At 44.6% G+C, this 25,096-nt stretch overlaps 2 protein-coding genes across 5 annotated transcripts; one reads left to right on the top strand and one right to left on the bottom strand.

The window, feature by feature from the left end:
* The first annotated feature begins 12,383 nt into the window (after positions 1-12,383).
* Positions 12,384-15,579, top strand: BTBD18 (BTB domain containing 18). Its single transcript, XM_035126183.2, has 2 exons — positions 12,384-12,510; positions 13,410-15,579. The coding sequence occupies exons 1-2, from the start codon at positions 12,384-12,386 to the stop codon at positions 15,422-15,424; spliced, it is 2,142 nt and encodes a 713-aa protein (XP_034982074.1). The 3' UTR covers positions 15,425-15,579.
* A 3,003-nt stretch (positions 15,580-18,582) lies between these two features.
* SELENOH (selenoprotein H) lies at positions 18,583-24,605 on the bottom strand. Of its 4 annotated transcripts, none has more exons than XM_035124639.2 (5): positions 24,387-24,605; positions 23,026-23,178; positions 21,768-21,913; positions 19,693-19,821; positions 18,583-18,802 (listed from the first exon to the last, which is right to left on the bottom strand). In XM_035124639.2, exons 2-4 carry the CDS (start codon positions 23,172-23,174, stop codon positions 19,721-19,723), a joined length of 396 nt encoding a protein of 131 aa, XP_034980530.1. In that variant the 5' UTR covers positions 23,175-23,178; positions 24,387-24,605; the 3' UTR covers positions 18,583-18,802; positions 19,693-19,720. The 4 variants fall into 4 exon arrangements, with proteins under 4 accessions (XP_034980530.1, XP_034980511.1, XP_034980502.1 ...); XM_035124620.2 differs by having other exon boundaries at positions 18,583-18,807; positions 24,362-24,603; XM_035124611.2 differs by having other exon boundaries at positions 18,583-18,807; positions 23,026-23,175; positions 24,387-24,602.
* Positions 24,606-25,096: the final 491 nt, after the last annotated feature.

Genomic DNA, 25,096 nt, shown 5'->3' on the forward strand with positions numbered 1-25,096 from the left:
TAGCAAAAAAAAAAAGAAGAAGAAGAAGAAGAAGCCAGTGGATTTGGTGCTGATTGTGCAGAAATGTAATATCCCAGGACAAGAATGTGAGAAACATATTCAAAGCTTTGGTTGGAGTTTCTCAGCTAGTCATATTGTATGATGCAGAAACCACAACAGTATACAAATAGAAAATATGAGTACAAATTGAGCAGCTTTTGTTCTTTCTTAAATAAAACTATTCACATGACATAAACACACCCATAAATCAATGCCATAAAACATAAATGTTCAAGGCATATATATTACAGTATATCAAACTTCACTTGGTGACACCTACAATAAATAATAAAACATTCATATAGTCTTGGCAATATTATATTTTAACTGTGCTCTATGGGCATTTGCAGATAGTGACAGCAGTCACGAAATTAAAAGACGCCTGCTTCTTGGGAGAAAAGCAATGACAAACCTAGACAGCATCTTAAAACAGCAGAGACATCACCTTGCCGACAAAGGTCCGTATAGTTAAAGCTATGGTTTTCCCAGTAGTGATGTATGGAAGTGAGAGCTGGACTATAAAGAAGGCTGATCGCCGAATAATTGATGCTTTTGAATTATGTTGTTGGAGGAGACTCTTGAGAGTCCCATGAACTGCAAGATCAAACCTTCTTGAATGATTTCCATTCTTAAGGAAATCAGCCCTGAGTGCTCACTGGAAGGACAGATCCTGAAGCTGAGGCTCCAATACTTTGGCCACCTCATGAGAAGAGAAGACTCCCTGGAAAAGACCCTGATGTTAGGAAAGATGGAGGGCACTAGGAGAAGGGGACGACAGAGGGCAAGATGGTTGGACAGTGTTCTCAAAGCTACCAACATGAGTTTGACCAAACTGCGGGAGGCAGTGGAAGACAGGAGTGCCTGGCGTGCTCTGGTCCATGGGGTCACGAAGAGTCAGACACGACTAAACAACTAAACAACAACAACTTATTCATGCCCATGATTACCAGCAGATCTACTTTGAGTAGAACTAGCATTGGCTACAACTTAATGTATTACAATCACCAGGCTACAGTTAAACTTGGTGTGGCTACAAATTACCTTTTACCAAATAGTCAAATGGGAATACCGTCACCTGTAGAGTCTGTCCATGCGCTGAGACAATTGCAGCTGATCAGGAGTGTGTGGCACTAGGAATATGCTAAAATTCCTTTTACCACATCGCCTCCAGATGCCAGAGATTAGCTCCCTGCATGACTAAATACTACACACACTGCATACAAGCCACTACGATATGGCAAACAGCTTTATCCCATAATATATCCACGCTGACTTGTTAGCTAGTCGTTTTGCTCTTCATTTTGCTCTGGGACACATGCTACAGTTTTGTGGTTACTTTCATAGAATTTAAGTTGCCTAGCTTGGCATCCCATCATGTACCGTATCCACTTTGAGAGCCATATAACCGTTACAAATCAAAAATTGTGCTGACACAGTTCACCTTTCTACCTTTATGAGAAAACAGTCTAACTATGTAGTCAAAACAAAAACAAAATCCTTCCAGTAGCACCTTAGAGACCAAACTAAGTTTGTCATTGGTATGAGCTTTCGTGTGCATGCACACTTCTTCAGATAACTATGTTGCAACCACTAACGGCCATAAAGAATTTAGACGACAATGTTCGCAATCCTCACCTCAGGGGGTAATGAGTAAGGAAGTGTGCCACCTTTTGGATAATCTGTGCCACTTCAGCGCATAGTTTTCCTCATTTGAGTGTCAACTTTGTCCATACTTAACCTTTGGAATCAGAGACACTCTTAGGTACATACAGAATGTACACGTCAGTGCAGATATATAAGGTCAGATGAGCAACCAGATTTGTTGCAAGCGCTTACTATGGGCACGGTAGAAGTATGTGATATGAAGAATCAACACTCTTCTGGTGAGAAAAGAGTGCTCATAAAGTTGATAGACTTCTCTAGTTACGAGCACACAAGGTAGCTTAACCTACTAATTAAGTAGGAAAAATCGCATGATCTGCTCTTGTATCTTCGCTAGGCATAAATGAGCAGGTGAAGGTGTTCGCAGCATAAATATATAGGGCCTGAGGTGGCCCTGGTTTACAAAGCCCTGTGCAGCTTTGGACTAGGATATCTGAAAAGGATATATACCCCTTATATAGCCAGCCAATCACTAAATTCTACAGGAGAGCACCTCCTGCAGATATATCACCGAGAAGTCCATTCTTGGAACTCCTTCCTATGATATATCAAACAGGTGCCATCTTTACTGTCTTCTGTCTTTTCAATGGCTGTTGTATCTTTATTGCGGTCAAAGACCAGACAGCAGAATTAACAACAAAGCAATATATACTACTTCAGCACCAAGGGACGGACACAGTACATGAAATTGAAAATTCCCTCTACACTTATTTGCATTAAAAATAGCACTCCTCAATGGCTGTTGAAGACCTTCCTTTCCCAGCAAGCCTTTTAAGTGGAGATTTTTTTTTAACCCAGTCTGTGTCTGAATTTAATTTTTTTTAATTGCTAAATCACCTCAGTGTTTTCAAGTCAAGTGATATATATATACTGTCAAGTGATATATATATACTGTCAAGTCAAGTGATATATATATATATAAAACCACTTGCTAATGCCTGCGTTTCACACACCAGTTAAACACAGTTACAGAGGAAGATGAAAACTCCAGGCATCACTATGCAGTGGGGGTTTGGTTGTTGTTTTTTTGCTGATGGTATACTCACAGAGTATCAGTGTCTTTTTATAGCACCCATCAAATCATCTGATAAAATCCTGACAACAGGCGATTGACAGTTGGATGGTGGAGGAAGAGAATAAGCAGGATTGAACTCTCCATGCATCACCTGATGGGCAGAGAGTTCAGTGTCACTTTGCTGCAGTTTTGGGGTGAATGAGGTCCCTGCAGGGGATTCCCTCATGCACTCAAACTGAGCAGAATTGAACCTTTCACTCACCAGCTGATGGGCAGACTGCTCAATCCTGTTTTCTGCAGGCTTTAAGTGTGTGAATCAGACTTTGGGTACTGGCACCTCTTTATTTATTTATCCAAAAATCACACCTGAAGTCTTCTGTCTTTTAGCTTCTTCTTGTTCCATTTGGACTAAAATGTTTCCTATTTCTTTTGAGGTCTGAGCTTTGTTAACACTGCAATCAGATTGGGTATTGCTGGCTATTTCCGAGTATAACCACCTCTGGTATATTCCCACGGGGAAGCCACAAAAGGGATGTGATAGTGTGAGTTGCTTGGCTCTCATGTTGTTGACTCATGGAGCTGCTGTCATGAATACTTTAACACATGTCCAGATTGCAGGCCACCTCTTCTTTCTTTCAAAACTTTCCAAATATCTGGTTAAATCAGGATGTGACATTTAGCACATACACCCTTGCATAACACCCTGATGCATGAAAAGATGTGTGTGTGTCACTTCTACTTTCTCTATCACCCTTCCATGTAAATTTGCAAGCTGGCCTTTATGATGGCTGACCTTTTGAAAACAGGGATGGGGAACCCATTGCCCTCCAAGATTGTTTTGGATTGAACTCCTATCAGCCCCAGCCAGCATAGCTAATGGGCAGGGATGATGGGAGCTGTAGCCTAGAAACATTTAAAGGGCCACAGGTTTCCCACCTCGGTATGATAATCTAAGTCAGGCTTCCTCAACCTTGGCCCTCCAGATGTTTTTGGCCTACCGGTACAACTCCCATGATCCCTAGTTAGCAGGACCAGTGGTCAGGGATGATGGGAATTGTAGTCTCAAAAATCTGGAGGGCCGAGGTTGAGGAAGCCTGATCTAAGTGTAGCCTATACTCTGGGCCTCTCTGATTTCACTGCCATTCTTGTAATGTGAGGCAGCAGAACGTAAATATCACTGAATGATGTAAACATGCATGTATTAACATACGGTATTAATATGTATTAACATATTTTTACCCTGTACCTGCCATTAAAAAATATCTTCAAGATGGCTAAGAACAATATCAATAAAAATAAGTAATATTAAAAATTATACAATAAATATATCCAGCATCTCAAAACATAACTGAGTATGTGACATAAACCTAAACAGTGACATAATCATAACTAGGGAATGAAACCATATTACTTATTCTGGAATACCACACACTGAAGACTCTGGATTTTTATTCATTTTATTTCACCTTTTCAGGTCATAATATAAAGCAGGAGAGAGGGACATTGTATATTAGATGAGATGAGAAGTAAAGCAAAATTAATTAAGCATAAATCAGTGAGAATCAATTTAATTAAAACTTGTCAGTTGACTCAGTGAATAAAATAATGACTAAGTACAGCCCATAACTTTACATAGCTAAACTTAAAATTCCATTATACCAATTACAATTTTTATAAGTAACTATTAATCATAACGAATACATTAAAATTAAAATCTTTGAAATAATCAAGCTTCTCCAGCAGAGCTATTTACCTTATAAAATTTTGCTTGTACATTGGTGAGTGCCAATTCTGAAGGTAACGACTTTCCACGGTATCTTGATATCCTCATTAAAAAGCAATACCACACCAACCATTTTTATAAACAGACCAGCAGCATGTATATATTTATTTTACTTATTTGTTTTTCAAACAGCGGAACTCTTACTAATGATTAATCTTTGCCTAATGTGGTATAAATTAAACAAAATCACAAAAAGTGAAAAATTAATCTGTTCTATTTTTAGTGTTAATTTAATAGTTGGTCCCCTTGCTTCAGATTATTTGATCAATTAGTGTGGAGCAATATTTGGTGAAAGTGAAAATGAACAGGAAGAAAAAACTTCAGGACCTGGGCTGGCATCAGTACCTGGCATCCTTGGGCAGCAGTCATACCACTACTGATGTTTACACTGTTCCAACTCCCTTAACTGGGGGGGGGGGTGATGCTCCAAGCAGCCCCAAATGGCTGCTGGACCTAGCCATTTCCCCCAATGCCTCTGATCTAGCATCATTCTGGGGCACTGTGGTAAACTACAGTGTAGCCGGACACATCAATCAGGTGCTTCTTGGTGCACTGTCACAGCATCCAGCTAAGCCCACAATGGAGAAGGGGACCAACAGAGAACATGTTGTCCAGGGGCACCTCAAACTGGATCTGGACCATATCACAAATTATATATGAGGAGTACATGCAGTGTTTCCTATAAGATGTGAGGCAAGTACACATCTGAAGCTAGCTTTTCAGATACACACACCTGGGTACAGCCACCTGGGTACACACACCTGGGTACAGCCAGGATTTTTGTTGGGGGGCCAGGACCTTTGTTTTTTTTGGGGGGGGGGGGCAAAACCGAAATGATTGGTCAGTTAGTTAAGTATTTCTATTGTTTTACTTGATTGGGCGGCAGCTGCCCCCCTGCTCCCCGGCTACGCCCATGTACACACACTAAAATAAAGAGGTATGCTCAGTTCAACAATGTATTTACTAATCTGCAATATGGGGAACAGCCCTGAACTACCCAGTTATTACTGCCTAAGTTGCAGTCCTATTCTCTGCAGTTAGCATGTATTCCATGTATTCCAGTGGGTTCCTTATGCATGCATCTGCAAAGCAATGGACTGAGAGTCTCTTGGGCGTTCTCTACAACTTTCTTCCTGGACTCAAGTGTCCTGCATGCATACCTGGAGATTAGCTCAGTGCAACAAGTGTTTAGCTGGCAGACATAAACTCTCATTAAACGATGATATATTGGGTAGTATAGGCTAGGAGGAAATGAATACCTACTGATTTTTATACTCGGTGGAAAGCATTTGCCACTAGCTTAAAGGAAGAGAAGTACAGTATGAGGAAATCATGTCACCTTTATATCACGTCTCTCATTAATGGATAAACTAAAGGAAAGCCCCTTCCCGCAAAGACAGAGTATATTAAATGTAAGGAATTCAAATCCCTGAGTGTGTGAGACTCCTAAGATTCCTCATAAGCTTCCATCGTGTTTTCACCATGCAACCTTATGCATGTCTACTCATAAGTAAATCCCACTGTGTTCAACAGGGCTCGCTTACTACCGGTAGCAAGTGTGTTTATGGCGGCAGCCTGAATGTAGCAATACATTAAGGAGAATGCCCTTGTAAATCTGATGGACGTTCCTTTCTTTTCCCTCCAGGGTTGCTGTTGCTTTGGGCAGGTGGGGCGCTGGTTCTGCCTGACAAGCACATGGCTGCCTCTTCACCATGCAACTTCTGACCTACTATCTTGAATGAAGGCAGGTGGAGTCAAACAATTGGCAACTCCTGGGTCTCATCCAGCCTCTTTGGCTCATCGGTTATCAATGCAACACCCCAAACCCTTGGCTAGAAGCAGGCCTTTCAGGTAGCCGTGAAGGAAAGAAACAGAGGCAGCGAGAGAAAGGACAGGAGCCAGCGGGTGGGTCGTGGCCAATACAGTCGTACCTCCTTGTAATTGGGAGGAAGAGAATAATGGCGGGCCCTTTAAAGAAACTGGAAGGAAGCTCTGCGTGCGCGTGACCCCGCCTCTGCTCCCCTTCCCACGTTCCGTGCCATGCTTGCCCAAACTTGGGAAGCGCAACAACAACCCCATAACCAGCCACAGCCCAAAGTGCCTTGGCAGCCTCCGCACCGCCTTCCCTATTATTAATGGTATCTATATGTTTAAGGGCCTCGTTTCGTCCCGCCAAAAGCCGGTCCCTCCCACCCAGCGGCTCTCAGCCAATGAAAGGGTTGTTTCTGTCGCTCGGCGCTCTTTTTCCTGGGAGCCTCGCGCGGGCGGCGTGGCGCGAGGAAGGCAGCGAGTGCCGGGAAGCGGCTCTCACCGGCTGCTGCAGCGCCACGCCGAAACGCCGCCCCTGGCCGAGAGGCCCCGACTGCGGACGGGCACCCGTCGGTGGCAGGTGGCGCAGAAGGGAGTGGGCGCTGGGGCACAACTCCTGCCGGGGAAGGAGAAGGGAGGCCCTGCGGAGGAAGACGCCGGGCGGCTCCCCTGGGACTCTCTCCCTCTTTCCGTGGGCCTGGGGTGGGGCGTCGAGAGGGAGGAGCGAGTCACCGTTTCCTCAGGGACGGGAGGCTCCCAACTGTTGGTTTGTAGGTTTCTTCTTCTAGTGGTTGTTTGTAATATGTATGCCCTATACCTGCCACTCTCGTTGGAGTTGGTTCCTCGTGGCGCCTTCTTTACCGGTTTGGGATATACCTTTAAAAAGGCACATTTCGAGGCACGTTCTTCCCCTTGAATAATTCTGGGCCCTGCAGATTAAGGGTCGCTGAGACTACAGGCCCCAGGATTATTTGAGCGGCGGGGAAATGGGCTTCAGCGGTGTAGGGCGTCTTCAGCCCTCCTTGCCTTGAAGGCCCAAGGCGGTGGAAAGGTGAAATACATTTTTAATACACAGCCGTGTAACAAAAATATCGCCACTTGACATGTAGAATTACAGTGAAATAAAACCAGATACTACTGGCCTGGGGGGGGGGGGGTAAAACAGTTTAAAATTGTCTATTTAGGATAGTTTAAAATTAAATTGGTATCCTAAATAGAAGCTGAATGAAGCTTTTTGGGTAGAAAATTAGCTGCTGTTCCTTTTCTGACAGTCACTTGTTTTTGGTCAGTGGGTAAAAAGCTTACATGCAGAACGAGGGCTTTTGCCTTAATTTTGGCACATAGGTGCAGGTAGAAACTTGCCCTGTTGAATTTTGGCCTGTTAGCTGTTAAAGACTTTAGATTGTACCTAGAACAATGATTAGGGTGTGTTCTCAAGATCGTTTGCAGTACAATCCTATGCATGTCTACCCAGAAATAACTTGCATTGAGGGAAGTGGGATTTACTCCTAGGTACGCTGTGGGTTAAACCACTGAGCCTAGGGCTTGCCGATCAGAAGGTCGGCGGTTCGAATCCCCGCAACGGGGTGAGCTCCTGTTGCTCGGTCCCAGCTACTGCCAACCTAGCAGTTCGAAAGCACGTCAAAGTGCAAGTAGATAAATAGGTGCCGCTACAGTGGGAAGGTAAACGGCGTTTCCGTGTGCTGCTCTGGTTCGCCAGAAGCGGCTTTGTCATTCTGGCCACATGACCTAGAAGCTGTACGCCGGCTCCCTCGGCCAATAACGCGAGATGAGCGCCGCAACCCCAGAGTCGGTCACGACTGGACCTAATGGTCAGGGGCCCCTTTACCTTTACGTTTGTAAAGTAGTAACCAATCTATACTAAGGCTGAAATTCTAAACACACTTTAGCAGTTCCCTTGTTCTCACAATCAGGATTGGAGCAAAGGTAGATTTTGGTTACCCTTTGATGTGTATTTGTTTAAAGCTGAGGATTCTGCTTCATGTTAGTGTTTGTGTGGTGCCATGGGGAGAAAGAGCAGGTATTCTGCATGAATGCAGAGTCAAAGGGTGTGATCTTGTTAGGAGTTGAGTATTAGGCATAGTAATATGTACTCAAACCCCTCCATGTGGAAGTTTCTCAGTTGGGGCTGAGTTGCTGCTTTCCTGTCTGCCTTAAGTTATATACACAACCCACAATAAGATTAAAGTATGCTCTTTATGCTATTTATGCTAATACCCTTTCTCTTTGAAACACAATGATAATCAGCAATATTCCAGCTAAAATAGCTGTAAGATCCACAACAGTAAGATCCACCAACATGTACACAAGAGTAAAAATGTTTTCATCTGGCACCAAAAAGTTATCAGTGTTGGCACTAGGAAAGCTTTCCTTGGTTGGGGATATGATTCCACAAGGTTGCCACCAAAAACAGCTACCGGTAGTTCTCTTGCTACCACCCTCTGGACTTCTGAAGGAGACACACAGAGAATGTGTGACTTGAGCTGTGTAAGTGTAAAACTAGCACCTAGATCAGGCATCCCCAAACTTCGTCCCTCCAGATGTTTTGGACTACAATTCCCATCTTCCCCGACCACTGGTCCTGTTAGCTAGGGATCATGGGAGTTGTAGGCCAAAACATCTGGAGGGCCGCAGTTTGGGGGTGCCTGACCTAGATCTACATAATGGCTTACGAAAAGATAGGAGATGGCAAAGTTCTGGTTTCTCCAACTGAAAAAGGATATTGTGGCACCGGATATCTCAGCTGGTAGAACATGAGACTCTTAATCTCAGGGTCGTGGGTTTTGAGCCCCATGTTGGGCAAAAGTTTCCTGCATTGCAGGTTGGGTTTTATGACAGGGTGAGTGCCCGTTCCTCGGTCCCAGCTCCTGCCAACCTAGCAGTTTGAATGCACTGCTTTCCAGTGGGAAGGTAAACGGCGTTTCCGTATGCTGCTCTGGTTCGCCAGAAGCAGCTTAGTCATGCTGGCCACATGACCCGGAAGCTGTACACCAGCTCCCTTGGCCAGTAAAGCGACATGAGCGCCGCAACCCCAGAGTGGTCCGGGACTCTACTTAACAGTCAGAGGTCCCTTTACCTTTAATGCTTCAGATTAAGATACTCATCAGTTTGACAAATGGTTTGTTTTTGGCTTAATTTTATTTCATATGGAGACTGTAACAAAATTTGATGTGGTTTGTTTTTTTGGAAACTTTTTTATGATTTCCAGTTGAAATATTATGCTTTTATATACTGGTAGTTTAAAGAGTGATTTCCCTCCCTTATTTACCATTTTTTAAATATAAACTCCTGTCAGTTGTAGACATGGTGGATTCCTAGCCACACTTAGCCACAAGACCACATAACATCGGTCTTGAAAGACCTTTAAATCCCTAATTGGCCTTGGTCCTGTATGCCTGAAGGAACATCTCCACCCCCATCATTCTGCCCGGACACTGAGGTCCAGCGCCAAGGGCCTTCTGGCGGTTCCCTCCCTGCGAGGTTACAGGGAACCAGGCAGAGGGCCTTGGAACACCCTCCCATCAGATGTTAAAGAAATTAACAACTATCCAACTTTTAGAAGACATCTGAAGGCAGCCCTGTTTAGGGGAGCTTTTTAATATCTGATGAATTATCGTATTTTAATGTTTTGCTGGAAGCCTCCCAGAGTGGCTGGGGAAACCTGGCCAGATGGGTGGGGTATAAATAATCATATTACTATATTATATATACCTTGTTTAATCTGGCAAAACAGGTTTATTGTTTTGTTAATTAAATTCTCAGGTGGTTTTTTTTGCACTTGTTCCAGTGTAAAATGTATGCTATGCCAAAACAGCAAGGAATAATATATTTTTAAATCAGTGATTAGGTGATCCACAAGTCCAAATTTACCATCGTTTTATTATCAAATGAATTTTGGATGCCATGACTTTGTCAGCTGTTGGTTTCATGTATTTTTGTTTCAAGTTTGCCTATTTTATAACTGTTACTTGCAACACCCAAGCAAACATTTACTTAATGCTGCTATTATGTGGAATTTGTTGCAATATTGATAAAACTTCCAAAGTTATTCACAGTATTGTTTATGGGAATGTTAAGAACACCAGCCATCTGATTGCACAATATTGCTTCATAAGCTACGAACATGAGTTTGACCAAACTGCGGGAGGCAGTGCAAGACAGGAGTGCCTGGCGTGCTATGGTCCATGGGGTCACGAAGAGTCGGACACGACTAAACGACTAAACAAAACAAGCTATAAAATGTTATTCTAGAAACATATGGTTACACAAGTAGTATTAAATACAATGGAATATTAATATTTTTAATATTCACGATAAAGTTCATTTTGGCATGTAGCAGTGGTTTGTCTGAGGTTGTATTTGGCCAACAAGTTAGCCAGTGAGGCATTTGATGGTTGTCACACATGTACCAATGCATGTTCACATTAGTAGCTTAAAACTCAGTGAGGTCTTTTGCATGGAGATCTGTTCATGTGACCTTTATGGTTTCCTCTCCCCTGCAACCCCTATGGAACTCCTGTGCATTACACTTTCACCTGCTCTTCCATGGTCATCTGCACTTGTGTGATGGCTACTAGTGTCTTTTCACATTACAGTTTACTCTGCATCCAGTTTTCTAATTGGATGGCGGCTAGTATTTGTCAAGGAACAACAGGATTGATATAGATTGTGGCTATGGTGTGAATGCAGTGGGAGTGCACTGGATGCAGAGTAAGTGGTGATGTGAGCATACCCTTAGTCTGATTATTATTATTATTATTTTATTTATTTACCAAATAATTTATATACTGCTTGATTGTAAGAAAACTCCTCTAAACGGTTATTAATACATAGGGTATAGATATTATTTATTATGTTGACTAAGCAAACGTCAAATCACCCTTGGCTTAACTATTAATTGATCTTGTTGGCTGGTCTGGTGTAACTTTGGCACAAGGTGCTATTACAGGGAGCACCTTGTGGTGCACTTTTACCAGATCTGCTGCCAGAGTGTGGTTCCCAAGTGTTAAAATGACTGGAGGTTTTCTAATGTTCAGGTACAAGTGTCTGTCCACACAGCAGTGTAGTGTACCAACAGAACAAAAAGCTGCAAGTGGTATTTAGGGAAGCTTTTTAATGTTTAATAGATTATTGTATTTTAATAGTCTGTTGGAAGCTGCCCAGAGTGGCTGGGGAAACCCAGCCAGATGGGTGGGGTATAAATAATAAATAATAATATCAGTTAAGGATTAAAAGCAGAAATTATTTGGGGTTTACATATAAAGCCTGCAACCCACTTGCACAGGCTTCGCAACCCACTTGTTGGTCACAGCCCAGTTTTAAATGGTCTCTGAATTTTTGGGAGATCAGCACTCTCCCCCACCCCCAATGTAGATTTCAGACAGTGTTGGAATTTTTTTCATAGTAAGGGATACACTGCAACACATCTAACCCTGTATGGAATGATAGAGTTCTGCTTAAAATCTGTTGATTAAAATTTTAATTTTTGAACTGACTTGTTTTCTGTGTATGTTAAAAATTGAAACGGACAACCTGTGTGTCTGAAGTCATGTGCCTCAGAATGGGGTATGAAAAGGTTTGCAGTATTGCTTGAGCCACTGACATGATCAGTGTTGCAAGAGAGGAAGAACACAGGTATTAACAGTTCACAAGTTCTTCTACTTCATTCCTGGCCATTTGGGCATATTGGAAAATCTTAAACACAATGTATTTATTCACTGAAGTAAAGCTGAAATACCGGTAAGCCTTGGGGATTGCTGACAGTATGATGTGGGAAAGTGCTGCAGTTTAAGAATATTCTTCAGCAGAATTACCTGAAGGAAAACTTGCATAGCTATATGTTGTGCCTCTGGCTGCAGCCTTATTTTCAAATTACCACTAGCATTGTTAATTTTGTGCATGTTTACTTAGGAGTACATCCCATTGAATTCATTGGGTCTTACTTCCAGTATGACTTGTGTAGGCTTTAGGTTCATAGACTTTGGTAGCTGCATCCTCAGAACTGTGTCTACCTCACAGAAATCTGGTGCCTGACAAAGTGGAAATTCTGCTGCCATGAGCCCTCCAGCTGCGAATCCCAAGATTCTGTATCGGAATTCCCGCCTTCTCCGTATGGTGTTCCTGCAGCTCCATCGGCAACAGAGAGCTGACTTATTTTGTGATGTTGTCCTACAAGCAGAAGGTAATACTTAAAGCTGGGAGGGTTTAATAAGGGTGCTTTGCTTCCTAACAGAGTTGGAAATTCCCAGGTGCTTGGAAATTCCTGACCAGTGCTTCTGCTTTAAGGATCCAGCACCTAGAATTTTCACAGTGTCTCCTAGAAATTTCAAGTATTTTTCAAGCTTTGACTGCATGGTTAACAAAAACGAAACATCAGCAACAATTAATTAATGACATTTATAACCTATTGGATGTGATAGATGGATTTCCCAGAGCCTGTCCTCAGTGTCATAGGTCCCTTAGAAATGTAGGCAGCTTTCTTGCAATGAGTAGAACCCATTAGTCCAAACTGAACTAACTAAAATGCCTGCTCACAAACAAAATGTGAGTACAAATCCACTGAGAACTTCTCCTAACTTCTCCTAAGCAAACCCAGTTGAAACAAACAGGAGTATACTGTATGTGTACAGTACTGGGGAAAGTCTGTGTATGCTTATAAAAATGTATAGCACATCTTATGCTGTGAATTGCTTTTTGCTAGTGCTTTGCTAGTGCTTAAGTGCCCTCAAAACTGAGAGGGCAGAGAACAGGTTGAGCTAAATAACTTATTTTTTTCCAACCATTCCGTTTTTATTGTATCATATCCAGAAGGAATTGTGAAAATAAGTTTAACAGTTTTAAATGAGCTGCTGAGACAGACTCTTAAGCAGACTGATCGTAAAACTAAATGGTTTTATGCTATAATATGCCTCAGTATGTAAGAAGGCTCTATAATTAGTCATGAGATAGCACTTGGGGAATCTCAAGAAAAATGTTTATTTGGGGGCTGGAACACTTTGGGACCATCTTCTGTCCACAGAGGGGCAAATATATGGGTTTCTTTGTTGATACAGTACCTGCTAACAATTGTGTTGTTTGCAGGGGAAGCTGTTCCAGCTCACTGTTGCATTCTATCAGCCTGCAGCCCTTTCTTCACAGAGCGTTTGGAGCGAGAAATGCCCCCCAAAGGACACAAGGTGGTGCTAGAGATCCGGGGGCTGAAAATTGGGACTTTACGTAAGCTGGTGGATTTCCTCTACACCTCTGAGATGGAGGTGTCCCGGGAAGAAGCCCAGGATGTTCTTGCAGCTGCACGGCAGCTTCAGGTGTCAGAGCTGGAGTCACTTCATCTAGAGGGAGGAAAGTTGGTCAAAAAATCCCTGGGCCCTCGATTAAATCGGGATTGCCTACAGCTATCTAGTCCATTATCCATCTCAGAGTTAACGCTGTTGCAGTCTCCCCCTGCCTGCAGTGGTAGTTCCTTGACGTCATGGCTGTCTTCAAACATGCAACATACTGTAGCGAAAGTTCCATGCACCAAGGAAATGGTTAACAATAGCAGCATTGTCCAGAAAGCTATCAAGAAGGAAAAACCAGAAGCATTGATGAGGGGGAATGAAGAGCAGATGCCTAAAGATCCAGCAGTTACCACCGAGCCCCTTAGAACTAAAGTTAAAAAACGTCTTACAGGCGTGGGAAAGAATATATTAGGCAATAATGAGCATGACAGTTTGCAGACACAGGATGGGAATGGCGATAGCCAAGCTACAACCAGCTTGCAAGAGTCAAAAAAGATTAAGCTCAGTCGCTCAAAGCTCTCCTCGTCACCCTTGCCTGTACCATGTGCCATCAAAGACTCTAGCACTGTGGAATCAAGCAAACCCTCAAGGTCCACCAGACGCCACTGGAGGCAGAAACGTCTTCCTATCAAAGATGAGCAGAAAACAGAAGATAGCCATTTGTATGGCTTCTGGAGCCCGCCTCTCCCTCCAGAGGCTGCTAAGAGCAGAAAGTGCAATGCCAGTGAACCTTGTGTTAGTCATCCCCAAAATGCAGGGCAGATTGGCCGGGTAAGGCTCAGAAAAGTTATCAATGGCAGCTGCTGGGAGGTGGTGCAGGAATCTCCCTCAGCTCAGGCCACCAGGCCACCAAATTCTGTGTGTGCTGTGAAAGAGGAGGGCTCTCAGTCTCCGCCCAGGCACCCTGAGCCAGAAGGAGTAGATGCACAACAGTCAGTCACCTCAACTAGACGGCTGCCAACAAAAATGGAAAGCCCACCTCTTAATGAGAAGAACCTGGAAGAACAAGCTGATAACAAGGTATCCTTGGAAGATGGAGACCCTTATAAATTGGATCTGTTTCTGCTAGACCATCTGAGTGAGGATGAGCAGTATGATAAGCTGGCTTCAGCTGGTGAGTTGGAACACATGCTTGATTTGTTTCTGGCAGATGATGGTGATGCTGTTGAGAAGCCTCAAGAGGCCACTATTCCAGAAGGGATGAATATTTTATGGCCTGCACCAGGAGCAAATGAGAGTCCACTAGAATGTGCTGAAGTTGAAAGAAAAGATATGTGCTCTCCAGAAGTCTCTGACTGTCCTCTGTGGGTCAAGACCAAAAACAGTCTCCTAAAAGGGGAACTGGAAGCTATTGACATGAAGATCAGCAGAGAAACTCATGGCTCAGCAAATGGGAGTCCCTTGCTAGACCCTGTTCCCGGCTGCTTTCCATTTGTGAAGTCTGAAACCAGCAGTGACTGTTTTACTTGGTACAAACCAGCTTCTCCCCAACTGGATGATTGGACAGCTCAGCATCAACTGTCCATGTCAGAGAATATGCCTGCAAACCTTAGTGATCCTTTGCCCATCACTTTGGCAGACAATGAAGACCAGGTTTTTTTGTCCTATGAAGTGGGTATCTCTGGTGCCGAAACACAGCTCCATGCTCAGACATTGCTGAAGAGCCCTTTGCAACACCACTTGGGCTGTAAGGTGCCTCCATGCTTGGAAGAGGAAGAGATAGATGTCGGTGGGGTAGACGAACTCTTGGTTAGTATCGAATGCATCAGGCCAGATCCCTCTCCAGTGTCTGAAACCGAGGTGGATGTTGTGAACTAGTGAATGCAGACCATGGGAAGGAGTTGCCTTGACTACCCAGGGGCTGTGAGGGGTCAGGCCTGATGTCAAAGGTCTGATCAGGCTAAGAAGGGCCCACTGCTACCCTGCTCACCTCAGTGCCAATAGGATCCCATTGGGCATTGCTGCTGCTACTTGCTGCCATTGCCATTGGCTTATCCCTCTCCCTGGATGTATTTATCCTGGAGGCAACCGCACTTGTGGTTAAATGGGAGCCTCAAGCCTCTGGTGGGCAGCCGCTATGCCAAGTCTCCCAAAATGCAAAGTATGTGAGGACCTTGAGGGACATTCAGCGTCGTGGCTGCCTGCTGCAGGCCAAAACTGAACTGAGACATCTTCCCAACTGAAAGTGGGAAGCCTTCATCTAGGGTAATGGGGGTGAGTGTGTGACGGAGTAAGCAGCAATGCCAGGCCTCATCCCCGTCACCTTTCTCTTGGGACCATCTGGACTGTTGGGACTTCCTTGGTGTGGTGGTAATGGTGAGCTGCAGTGCACCCTTTAACTTAGCTCTCTCCCCTGGTTTTGCTTTCTTGCTTGCCCAGTGCAGTGCACTTCTCATTTCAGCCTGCCATGGCCTCTCTTCCTCACATGACCGCCCTCTCCCTCATGGACACAGGTGACAATGTTCAGCCTTCCTGTGACTGCTGGCAGGACAGAGAACTCAGATGCTGAACTGAGCCTTTCCATTACCAGGCTGCTCTGCTTGAAAAGTGGAGAAGAAAAAACTAACATACACTGCCATGAGAGGAGAGGAGGGTGCCTCGAAAGTAGGGGCTTCGCCACCATGTCAAGGCCTCATAAAAGTCTGGCCCTTTGTGGGATAGACTTCAGTGCCACACTTAAAATCCCTGATGGGGCTGCGGTTAACAAAAACATTAATAGTATCTTACAATGCTTTTAGAGTGCTGAGGGAAAAGTGACCCCCCTGGAATTCCAAGTGGTAGGAGGGGTTATTTTACAATCACCACCCCCTCAGCCTTATCTAATCATGACGGTTATGTTTGTAACTCTTGTTTTCTGTACAGTGCAGGCTGGCAGGATTCCTGCTCTGCTTTATAGGATAGGTAGAAGCTAGAAACTAAAACACTGAAACCTCTAGCAGTGGTTCTGTCAAAAAGTAAGGAAATGTTTATGGGGGGGAAAGTCCCTCTCAAGCACTAAAACTGCACATGAACACTGTCTGTTTCAGTTCTGTTTATATCAGGAGGGCCACCAGTTTCCCCATCCTTGCTTTATATCTCTCCCCCCACCCACCCCAATAATGGAGGAGGGTATAGCTGCCCCAAAAAGGGCTTTCTAAATACACAGGAAGTGTGGCACTCACAACTCAGTCAAGTCAGTTGTGTATTCTAGGGTAACCACAGAGTGACTGTGTTCTCAGGGACTCAAACGTCTACAGTTTGTTTGTGGCTTTAATTTTAATTTTTAATGGTAGGCAGCTAAAGCAACTTTTAGTGCTTGCTCCCTGCCCCACCCTCTTAAAACCCAATCTGGTGAACAGTTACACTGAGCAGCACAATTTGGGAGTAGAAGGGACTTCACAACACCGGAGAAGACATTGGTGGTGGCCTACCGTTCCACAGCTGTGTGCATATCAAACACTTATCACAAAGGTCACACTGGAGCTAGAAACAGCAGCATGACCTTTGCTGATGCCTCTCACTGCATCTGCTGTACTTTTGAGTTGGGTGCTCTTTGGGCTGCACTGCAAAAGCTTGGGGCATTCATTGGAGCAGCTGCCTGGAAATGTTAAAAGCCCCTTCAAGGCTGTCTTTTCACTACTTCTGGTAGGACCAACCACTTTCACTGGCTGTTAATGCTGGCTAACCGTCTGTGGAAGCTGATGCAGTAAACAGTTACATGCCCTGCTTATTTTATTTTATTTTGTACAGAGATGGCTCTCCAAAGTCTAACGACAGGTTAAATCACTTGTTTTACATTCAAACCATTTCCCTTGTTTACAGCTTATTCAAGGAGAGGTGTATTCAAGTGCAGTGACCCATGCCTCCATGACGCTGTGCCAACTACTTCCTTTTGACAGCCCAAAGCTCTCATTGTACAGAAAAGAATCTGAAGAGTAGATGGCACAAAGGCCATAAGAAATGTTGAGTTGTGACTTTGTTCAAATAAAGTTCCTATATTTTCCCCAGAGTCTTTTTTATTTTGTTTAAACTTGTGGCAGCTTATGGTTTAGTTCAGGCATCCCCAAACTGCGGCCCTCCAAATGTTTTGGCTTACAACTCCCATGATCCCTACCTAACAGGACCAGTGGTCGGAGAAGATGGGAATTGTAGTCCAAAACATCTGGAGGGCCGAAGTCTGGGGATGCCTGGTTTAGTTGCAGCACTGGTAGGAAAGAAACAAATTGCACACAAGAAGCTTGTTGGAAACAGGATGAGGGAAAAGCTGATATTACAGAAGAATCATCTAGAAAGGAAGTTACTGCAGGATATATGGGCAGATCATGGCACTTGAATTTCATATAAAGCTCTGGTGTTTCAGGCTAGAACGGGCTCCACAGATTTACAAATGACATCCTTTTTGCAGTCAATGAAAGATGATAAAGCATGCTGAATGTTAAGGTAGGTTTGCAAAAACCATGTGCAGCAGTGGCGAGTCCTCCCAGCTTCCAACAGCTAAGACATGCCGCACTGATTTTTATGCTCAGTGATCCCCAAACTTCGGCCCTCCAGATGTTTTGGACTACAGTTCCCATCTTCCCTGACCACTGGTCCTGTTAGGAAGGGATCATGGGAGTTGTAGGCCAAAACCTCTGGAGGGCCACAGTTTGGGGGTGCCTGTTTATGCTGCTTAAGGAAAAATAATGGCTTCACTACTGTCGCTGATCCAGAAGAACCACTTTTATTTAGGGGCTTGTCCACACTTTTGCTTACCCCATACTTTCTAAACACGGTTCTGTTTGCCCCACCACTTTCCCCAGGAAAACCTGTTTAGCACCAAATTGGAACAAACATCAGTCTGCAGAAAACTCAATTGATGACAGGTTTTTTCCAGGGGAAAATGTAGTGGAAATGTAGATGGGGCCTTAGTGAAGCTGTAGCACATGCTACACTAAGGTTTGTCTAGCCAGATGCTGTCCTGACTGAACAGAATTAAAAAATGAAGTATAAGGCATGTCAATAGTTAAAGCTTTATTGAAAAACAATATATGCCCACCCCCAAATTACTAACAAAGCAAAACGGTAAAGGGATCAGGAAACAAGCAGCTGGTACGTTTTTCCTTTCGTGGAGGAGGGGCAGCAGCTTCAGAGATGCGACTGGAGTTTCATTATTTACCCCACTTAATCATATCCCATCATGGATGCTCCACCTCTCACACAGGACGAAGTGTTAATCAGCTGTGCTAGATGCAAGGACAGACAGCCATTAGCAACAGATCTTGCTCAGTAGAATGAAAGCTAATGTACCATTCATATGCTATGCTGAGTAGGGGGGGGGATTCTCTTGGTTTCACCCCCTTCCCTTTCTCAGGAGATGCCATCACAGATAATGGATAGCACAGCTATGATCCAAGATTCCCAGAGCTGAAAGGGAGGGGGCACCCTTTTTCTCTCTCTTGCTGCCACCTCCACACCCATATGTAATTAGGCCAGTGGCTGCATGCTGCCAACCAGTGCTGTAGGGGATAGTGTACAAGACTGATGGATGGATGAGCAGTCCTCGGAAGTATGTGACGTAATGATGGGAGCAGTTAATTTGCCTTTCTTCCCAATTCATCCTCTACCCTGCCTGGGGGGTGGGGGGATGACGACAACAACAGAGACCACAAAAGAATGACTAGCTTTTAGTCCAGGGTACCCAAACTAAGTCCCGGGGGGGCGGATGCGGCCCAATCACCTTCTAAATCCGGCCCACGAACAGTTTGGGAATCAGCATGTTTTTACATGAGTAGAATGTGTCCTTTTATTTAAAATGCATCTCTGGGTTATTTGTGGGGCCTGCCTGGTGTTTTTACATGAGTAGAATGTGTCCTTTTATTTAAAATGCATCTCTGGGTTATTTGTGGGGCAAAGGAATTCGTTCATATTTTCCCCCGAGGTCTGAGGGACAGTGGACCGGCCCCCTGCTGAAAAAGTTTGCTGGCCCCTGTTCCCATTTCTTGCTCCAGCCAGGCAGTAATCATTTAAAACTACACAGGAATTGGGGTGGTGGTGGTGAGGCCAGCCCAATAAGGCACTGTCATCCAGCAGATCTCAGAGAATACAGCTGCTATATTGTGCAGACCTACCATTGGTAATCCTGCCCAGTTGTTGACTTTATTCTAGGTTGCCCTTCAGCATTTCAACCACCTTGTTTGGTTCGGGAAACTTGAGCTTCCGCGGTGGCCCTTTCTTGAGGCCGCTCCATAACTCCACCTCTAAAAAAAAATCAATAAAGACAAAATCAATAAAGACAGAAGGCAACTCGCCAGCAGCATTTGTATTGTGTTACTTCCAGTAAGCCACAAGCACGAAGCCAAGAGGCCATGTCCCTCTGCTGGCTTGTAGGTAGGGTTGTGTGCATTCATTAAACTGCTGGTTGCCCTCACAAATAATGACATAGCAGTAGCTGAGCAAGTTACATCTCCAGTTACCCAAGATCTCACACATTGAGCCAATTCTACAGCTGAGCTTGTGTGTGGAGTGGTGGAAAGAAACAGAATCTAAAGACGGGACAACTGGGCTAAAGCTCATCAAAGAGGTGCTATGTAGGTCTTGCCAAACATTCAGCCCAGTGTCCTGCTCCAGTTCTGAGAAACCCTGTGAACAAGGCTCTAGGTGATAACTGGGGCAGCTAATGGTGGAGGAAGTTGTGCAAGCCACCTCTGGAGAACTCCCAGTCTCTCTTGGCACTGCCTGCCCACTCATCTTCCAGCAGCAACTAGCTTCTTGGACTTGCAGCAGTAAAGGGGAGTAGGGGATAAGCAGGCAGACAGCACAACAGAACCGGAAGGGGAACCTCAGAATATGGCTATGGTATCTGGTTGAAACCGCAGCTAGCCCAGCTTTTTGATACACTAGAGAGAATGACCTGGTAGTAGGTAAGTCAGGGGTGGGGAACTGTGGCCTTCCAGATGTTAGATTTCAGCCAATCTGGCCCATGGTCTGGGATTATGGGATTCTAGCCCAGCAACATCTGGTGGGCATGGATTGTCCACATCTGGTTTCCTTTTTATGCCAGCACACCCACACTCTCCATACTGTGTCACTGTTGAAGGTTGGAGGAGCATTTACTGAATCCATCAAATCTAAGAAACACAGGCACCACAAAATAACCATTTCACCCGAGGTGGGTGGGTGGGTCTGGCAATGATTAGATTCTGCCACCAAACAGTTACATTATCAGACTCATTCTGAAGCAGACAAAGCCTACAGATAAAACATCTGACCACCTCACCTCACCCCACTCCCGGAATAGGCAACCCATCCTAACAAAAAACAAGCAACCCTCAAATTTAAAACTAATTAAAAATTAGGAGAAGCAGAGGATTTTGGCTGGTGCTTAGGGGTGCCCTCAGATGTCACACTAGGGATCCCAGCAATAAAATGTTCAGCTGCTGATGTTTCTGCATCAATTTCTAGTTATGTACATTCTGATGCATACATACAGGGAGCCACAAGTGTTGGCTTGGTTTACTACCCAGCTACTATTTGTGGTTGCACAGCCATCCTCCTTCCCGCTCAAACACTATGGCACAAACCACAGCCGGAGAGAGATACAGAGTGTTCTGATTTGCAGTGGGATATGGAGAAGAGCAGGGACCCAGGTGGCGCTGTGGGTTAAACCACGGAGTCTAGGGCTTGCTGATCAGAAGGTCGGCGGTTCGAATCCCTGCGATGGGGTGAGCTCCCATTGCTCAGTCCCAGCTCCTGCCCACCTAGCAGTTCGAAAGCACATCAAAGTGCAAGTAGATAAATAGGGACCGCTCCGGCGGGAAGGTAAACAGCGTTTCCATGCGCTGCTCTGGTTCGCCAGAAGCAGCTTTGTCATGCTGGCCACATGACCCGGAAGCTGTCTGCGGACAAACGCCGGCTCCCTCGGCCTATAGAGCGAGATGAGCGCCGCAACCCCAGAGTCGGACACGACTGGACCTGATGGTCAGGGGCCCCTTTACCTTTATGGAGAAGAGCACAAGGCAACCTAATTTCTTTTTGTACTTGGGCACCCTTCTGGCTTGGTGAGTGGATTCGTGGACATCTGGAGACACATATTCCAGGCAGATGAAAACTACCCCAAGAACTCACTGCCAAAGGTTTCTCTACCAAGCTATCCAGGAAGGTCCCTACCGCCTCTCACTGAAAAGCCTCCCTTGAAATCACTTACTGGTGCCATCTTCTTTCCACAAAGTAACCTCAAAGCTATTCCTGCGCGGCTTCTCAGGATTCACCATCACCACGATGTCAGGAAAGGTCTGGTGCAGTGCCTCGCTGACTGCATTGGCACTGCGCCCATAGACTCGTCAGCTTTTACTGTGGAATGAAGAAAAGCTTTAAGAGAACCACCTGAACTGTGATTTGAAAGTCTCTGTTGAACCCATACAGGCCCAAAGCAATGAATGGTTTGACTACTGGGAAGAAAGCACAATTCCACCAGTGTTCAGAGAGTTCAGCCCAAACTTCCCAATTCTGTTTTCTACTTCATAGGAGAGATGCAGTAATTAGGGATGAGATTTCCTGTTCAAAAAAAGTGTTCTTACTAGAGCTGTTGCATTACTCAGTTAAAAAAAGAATCAATTATAAATTTTATATATATATACCCACCTGTGATTAAATCTGCTGACCAATTTAACTTTTAATACTAGTTCTGATACCAGTTTGCTCAGTGCCTACTGTATTGTCACTTTGATTTTCTAAATCTCTGTAGATGCAATTTTAGTCATACCACATTTATAATTTTGGGACGTTTATTTTTGTATGAACATTTGAATGGCTTTACTCTTTTTTTTCAACCATCCAGTGGATTGGATTCAAGGGTGATACAATAATTACTTATAGATGGCAAACAACACCTAAAGAGAGGCATTCCCTCCCAGATGAAGAAAAAGGAGGAAATAATACTTCTACACATACATTATTTAAAACAAAAGCAAAAAAAGGTGTGCTCTTTCTTTTGGAACCATTTCTCCCCTCATATGCAAATGTATGTCAATTTAACCAATTAAAGCTAAAATAATTAATAGACTTAAGGGTTGCATCCAATACCCTCAGTGTGCTAGCAGAAGGATCTTTGCATCAGCAGTGTTTTCTCTCTTTCAATGCTGGGCAACAGGTCTGCTGTTGGAAATGCCCCACATGAACGAAATGACACAAAACTACCATTTATTTCTATTTCTGTCCTTAGGAATTGTATCTGCAGATGCAAGTTGTCCACCTATGGTACTTCTTGTGCAAAAAGGACCCACTATCAGAGCAAATTCAACACTGGCTCACTTTAGGATTGTGCTGGGTGCAACCCCAAGATTTCTTCTATCAGGCAGCAGCCAGCTCTACCCAGGAATCCCTTCTAGAAAGCAAAATGCATGAAACAACCCATGGGGGTACCATCCTTAGTCAGACGATGCAAGTAACAGGCAGGTACTCACCAATGCTCAATGATCACACGACAGCCCAATTCTTCATCCTTCTTCGGTTTCTTGGGTGATTCCTCAGCAACATTCCTCTCCAGTCCTTCAGATGTTGCAGTCTTGGCCTGAGGTGCCTCTGCCTTCCTCTTCCTCCCTTTGGGGGCCATTCTACTACAAAGGCAAACACATGAGGGTAGGGAAAATAATGCCCCACTCGCCCCACTAGGCTGCACATCTCAATGCATGTGGCCAGCCTTCCTAAGGGGAACCGCCAAGAAGATGCAGCTCCTTGGGTTTGCTTTAGCTGCCTTATACCAAGTAAGATCATGATGCATCTAGCTCAGGCATCCCCAAACTTCAGCCCTCCAGATGTTTTGGTCTACAATTCCCATCTTCCCTGACCACTGCTCCTGTTAGCTAGGGATCATGGGAGTTGTAGGCCAAAACATCTAGAGGGCCACAGTTTGGGGATGCCTGATCTAGCTCGGTATTGTCCAAAGGGAAGGACAGATCTGCATGCAAAATACTGCATGCAACTAAGTAAGCAAGCAGCAAGCAAGCAAGCAAACTGAGCTACAGCCTGTCCCTTTCTGCAAAGAACATTATAGTATCAATCCTGACAAAAGAACCCTGAAGCAGGCATAGGCAACCTTGGCGCTCCAGATGTTTTGGAACTACAACTCCCATGATCCCTAGCTAACAGGGCCAGTGATCATGGGAGTTGTGGTTCCAATTCTGGAGAGCCAAGGTTGCCTATGCCTGTCCTAAAGCCACAAGGAGGACACTAGAAAGGCTTACGTGCTAAGCATTTAGAAATTGGGTTATCAAACCTCTTTCAGAACACAGGTTGATTTACGTGTATTCACTTTCAAGCAAAGAGAATGCGAGCCTATGTAAACCAATACCGTATTCTTAAAAACCTTTTTAATTACAGTAAGTAGTTACACAGGGCGGGGTGGGGAGAACGTGAAAAGTAGCCTTTAATTGCAAACCGCCCGAAGAACTTTTCTGTTAATGAGCGGCATATAAATATTGAAATTTAAAAGAAAAGAATTAGGAGAGCTTGTTATCTCGAAGAAGCGAAAATAACGGCAGAAATAAGCCCCGCCCCCCCAAAAAACACCCAGGACGCCAAAAAATCCAACTAGAGGAGGAAAAAGCAACAGCAGTTAACCAGAGCAGCAAGCAGGATGAAGCCAGCACAGAGGAGCAGCCAATTATCGTAGGAGAGAAGCGCCTACGAAGAGGGACAGAAAGAAAGCAGCACGAACCGTATCCCATTTGTTTGGAGAGACCCGAAACAAAAGTGATAAGAGAGCCAGATTGCAAAAAAAATCTGGATAGAGACTCCTACCCGTTGCACAAGCGAGCAATCTCACCTTGCCTTTCTTCCTTCTTGCAAAGGCGCTACAGCCCACGCGCAGCTTGAGGACGACAAAGGAAAATACACTGCGGGACCAACCACGTGCGCCGATGATGGGAGGAGAGACCCGGAAATATAATAACGCTAAAGTCGGGAAAGTCACAAAAGCAGCAGTCTCCTAGTTGGCCAGTTCAGCAAATGGGACGCCTTCTGAGGATGGCAGCCTTAGCTATCAAAACATTTTGTTATGATGAAAGAATAGCAATCGCAGGCAGGACTTTTAACCGCCCCCACCCTGTTCAAAGAGGTTTTGCAAGGTGGTTGCTGCCACTTACACAAGCCCCTCTCTGCAAATCGCGATGAAGTTCTGCAGCAGCCAATCCCGGCTCGCTCCCGATCCTGGCTGCTAAGGTAGCGTCGCTGGTTTAGGGTTTCGCTGCAATTCCCCGCTTAGTACTTATCGTGGGCAACCAGGTTCGTTTTCATGCGATGAAGCAGTGGAAACATCCGCTGCACCATGTTGGGGTGGGTTGGTCCTTCTACAAAAGATCACTTAATGCGGATGATCCCTATGCCCGAGTTTTAAATATAGAAGGGTTTTTTCTTATCTATTCCGTTATGTTAATCGAAGGTATAAAAAGAGCGTGGCAGGGTGCAGGAAGTATGAGTTGAGTCAGAAAATACTGTTTTGCACGGTTTCGAGGTAAATAGGTATAAGCTAGCCGT

The sequence above is a fragment of the Zootoca vivipara genome, chromosome 1 (assembly GCF_963506605.1).
Source record: "Zootoca vivipara chromosome 1, rZooViv1.1, whole genome shotgun sequence".
NCBI classification, from domain to species: domain Eukaryota; kingdom Metazoa; phylum Chordata; class Lepidosauria; order Squamata; family Lacertidae; genus Zootoca; species Zootoca vivipara.

Coding starts and splice junctions, on each gene's coding strand:
- BTBD18 (XM_035126183.2), top strand. CDS start 12,384: ATGAGCCCTCCAGCTGCGAATCCCAAGATTCTGTATCGGAATTCCCGC. Junction 12,511..13,409: donor TGTTGTCCTACAAGCAGAAG/GTAATACTTAAA, acceptor TGTTGTTTGCAG/GGGAAGCTGTTCCAGCTCAC.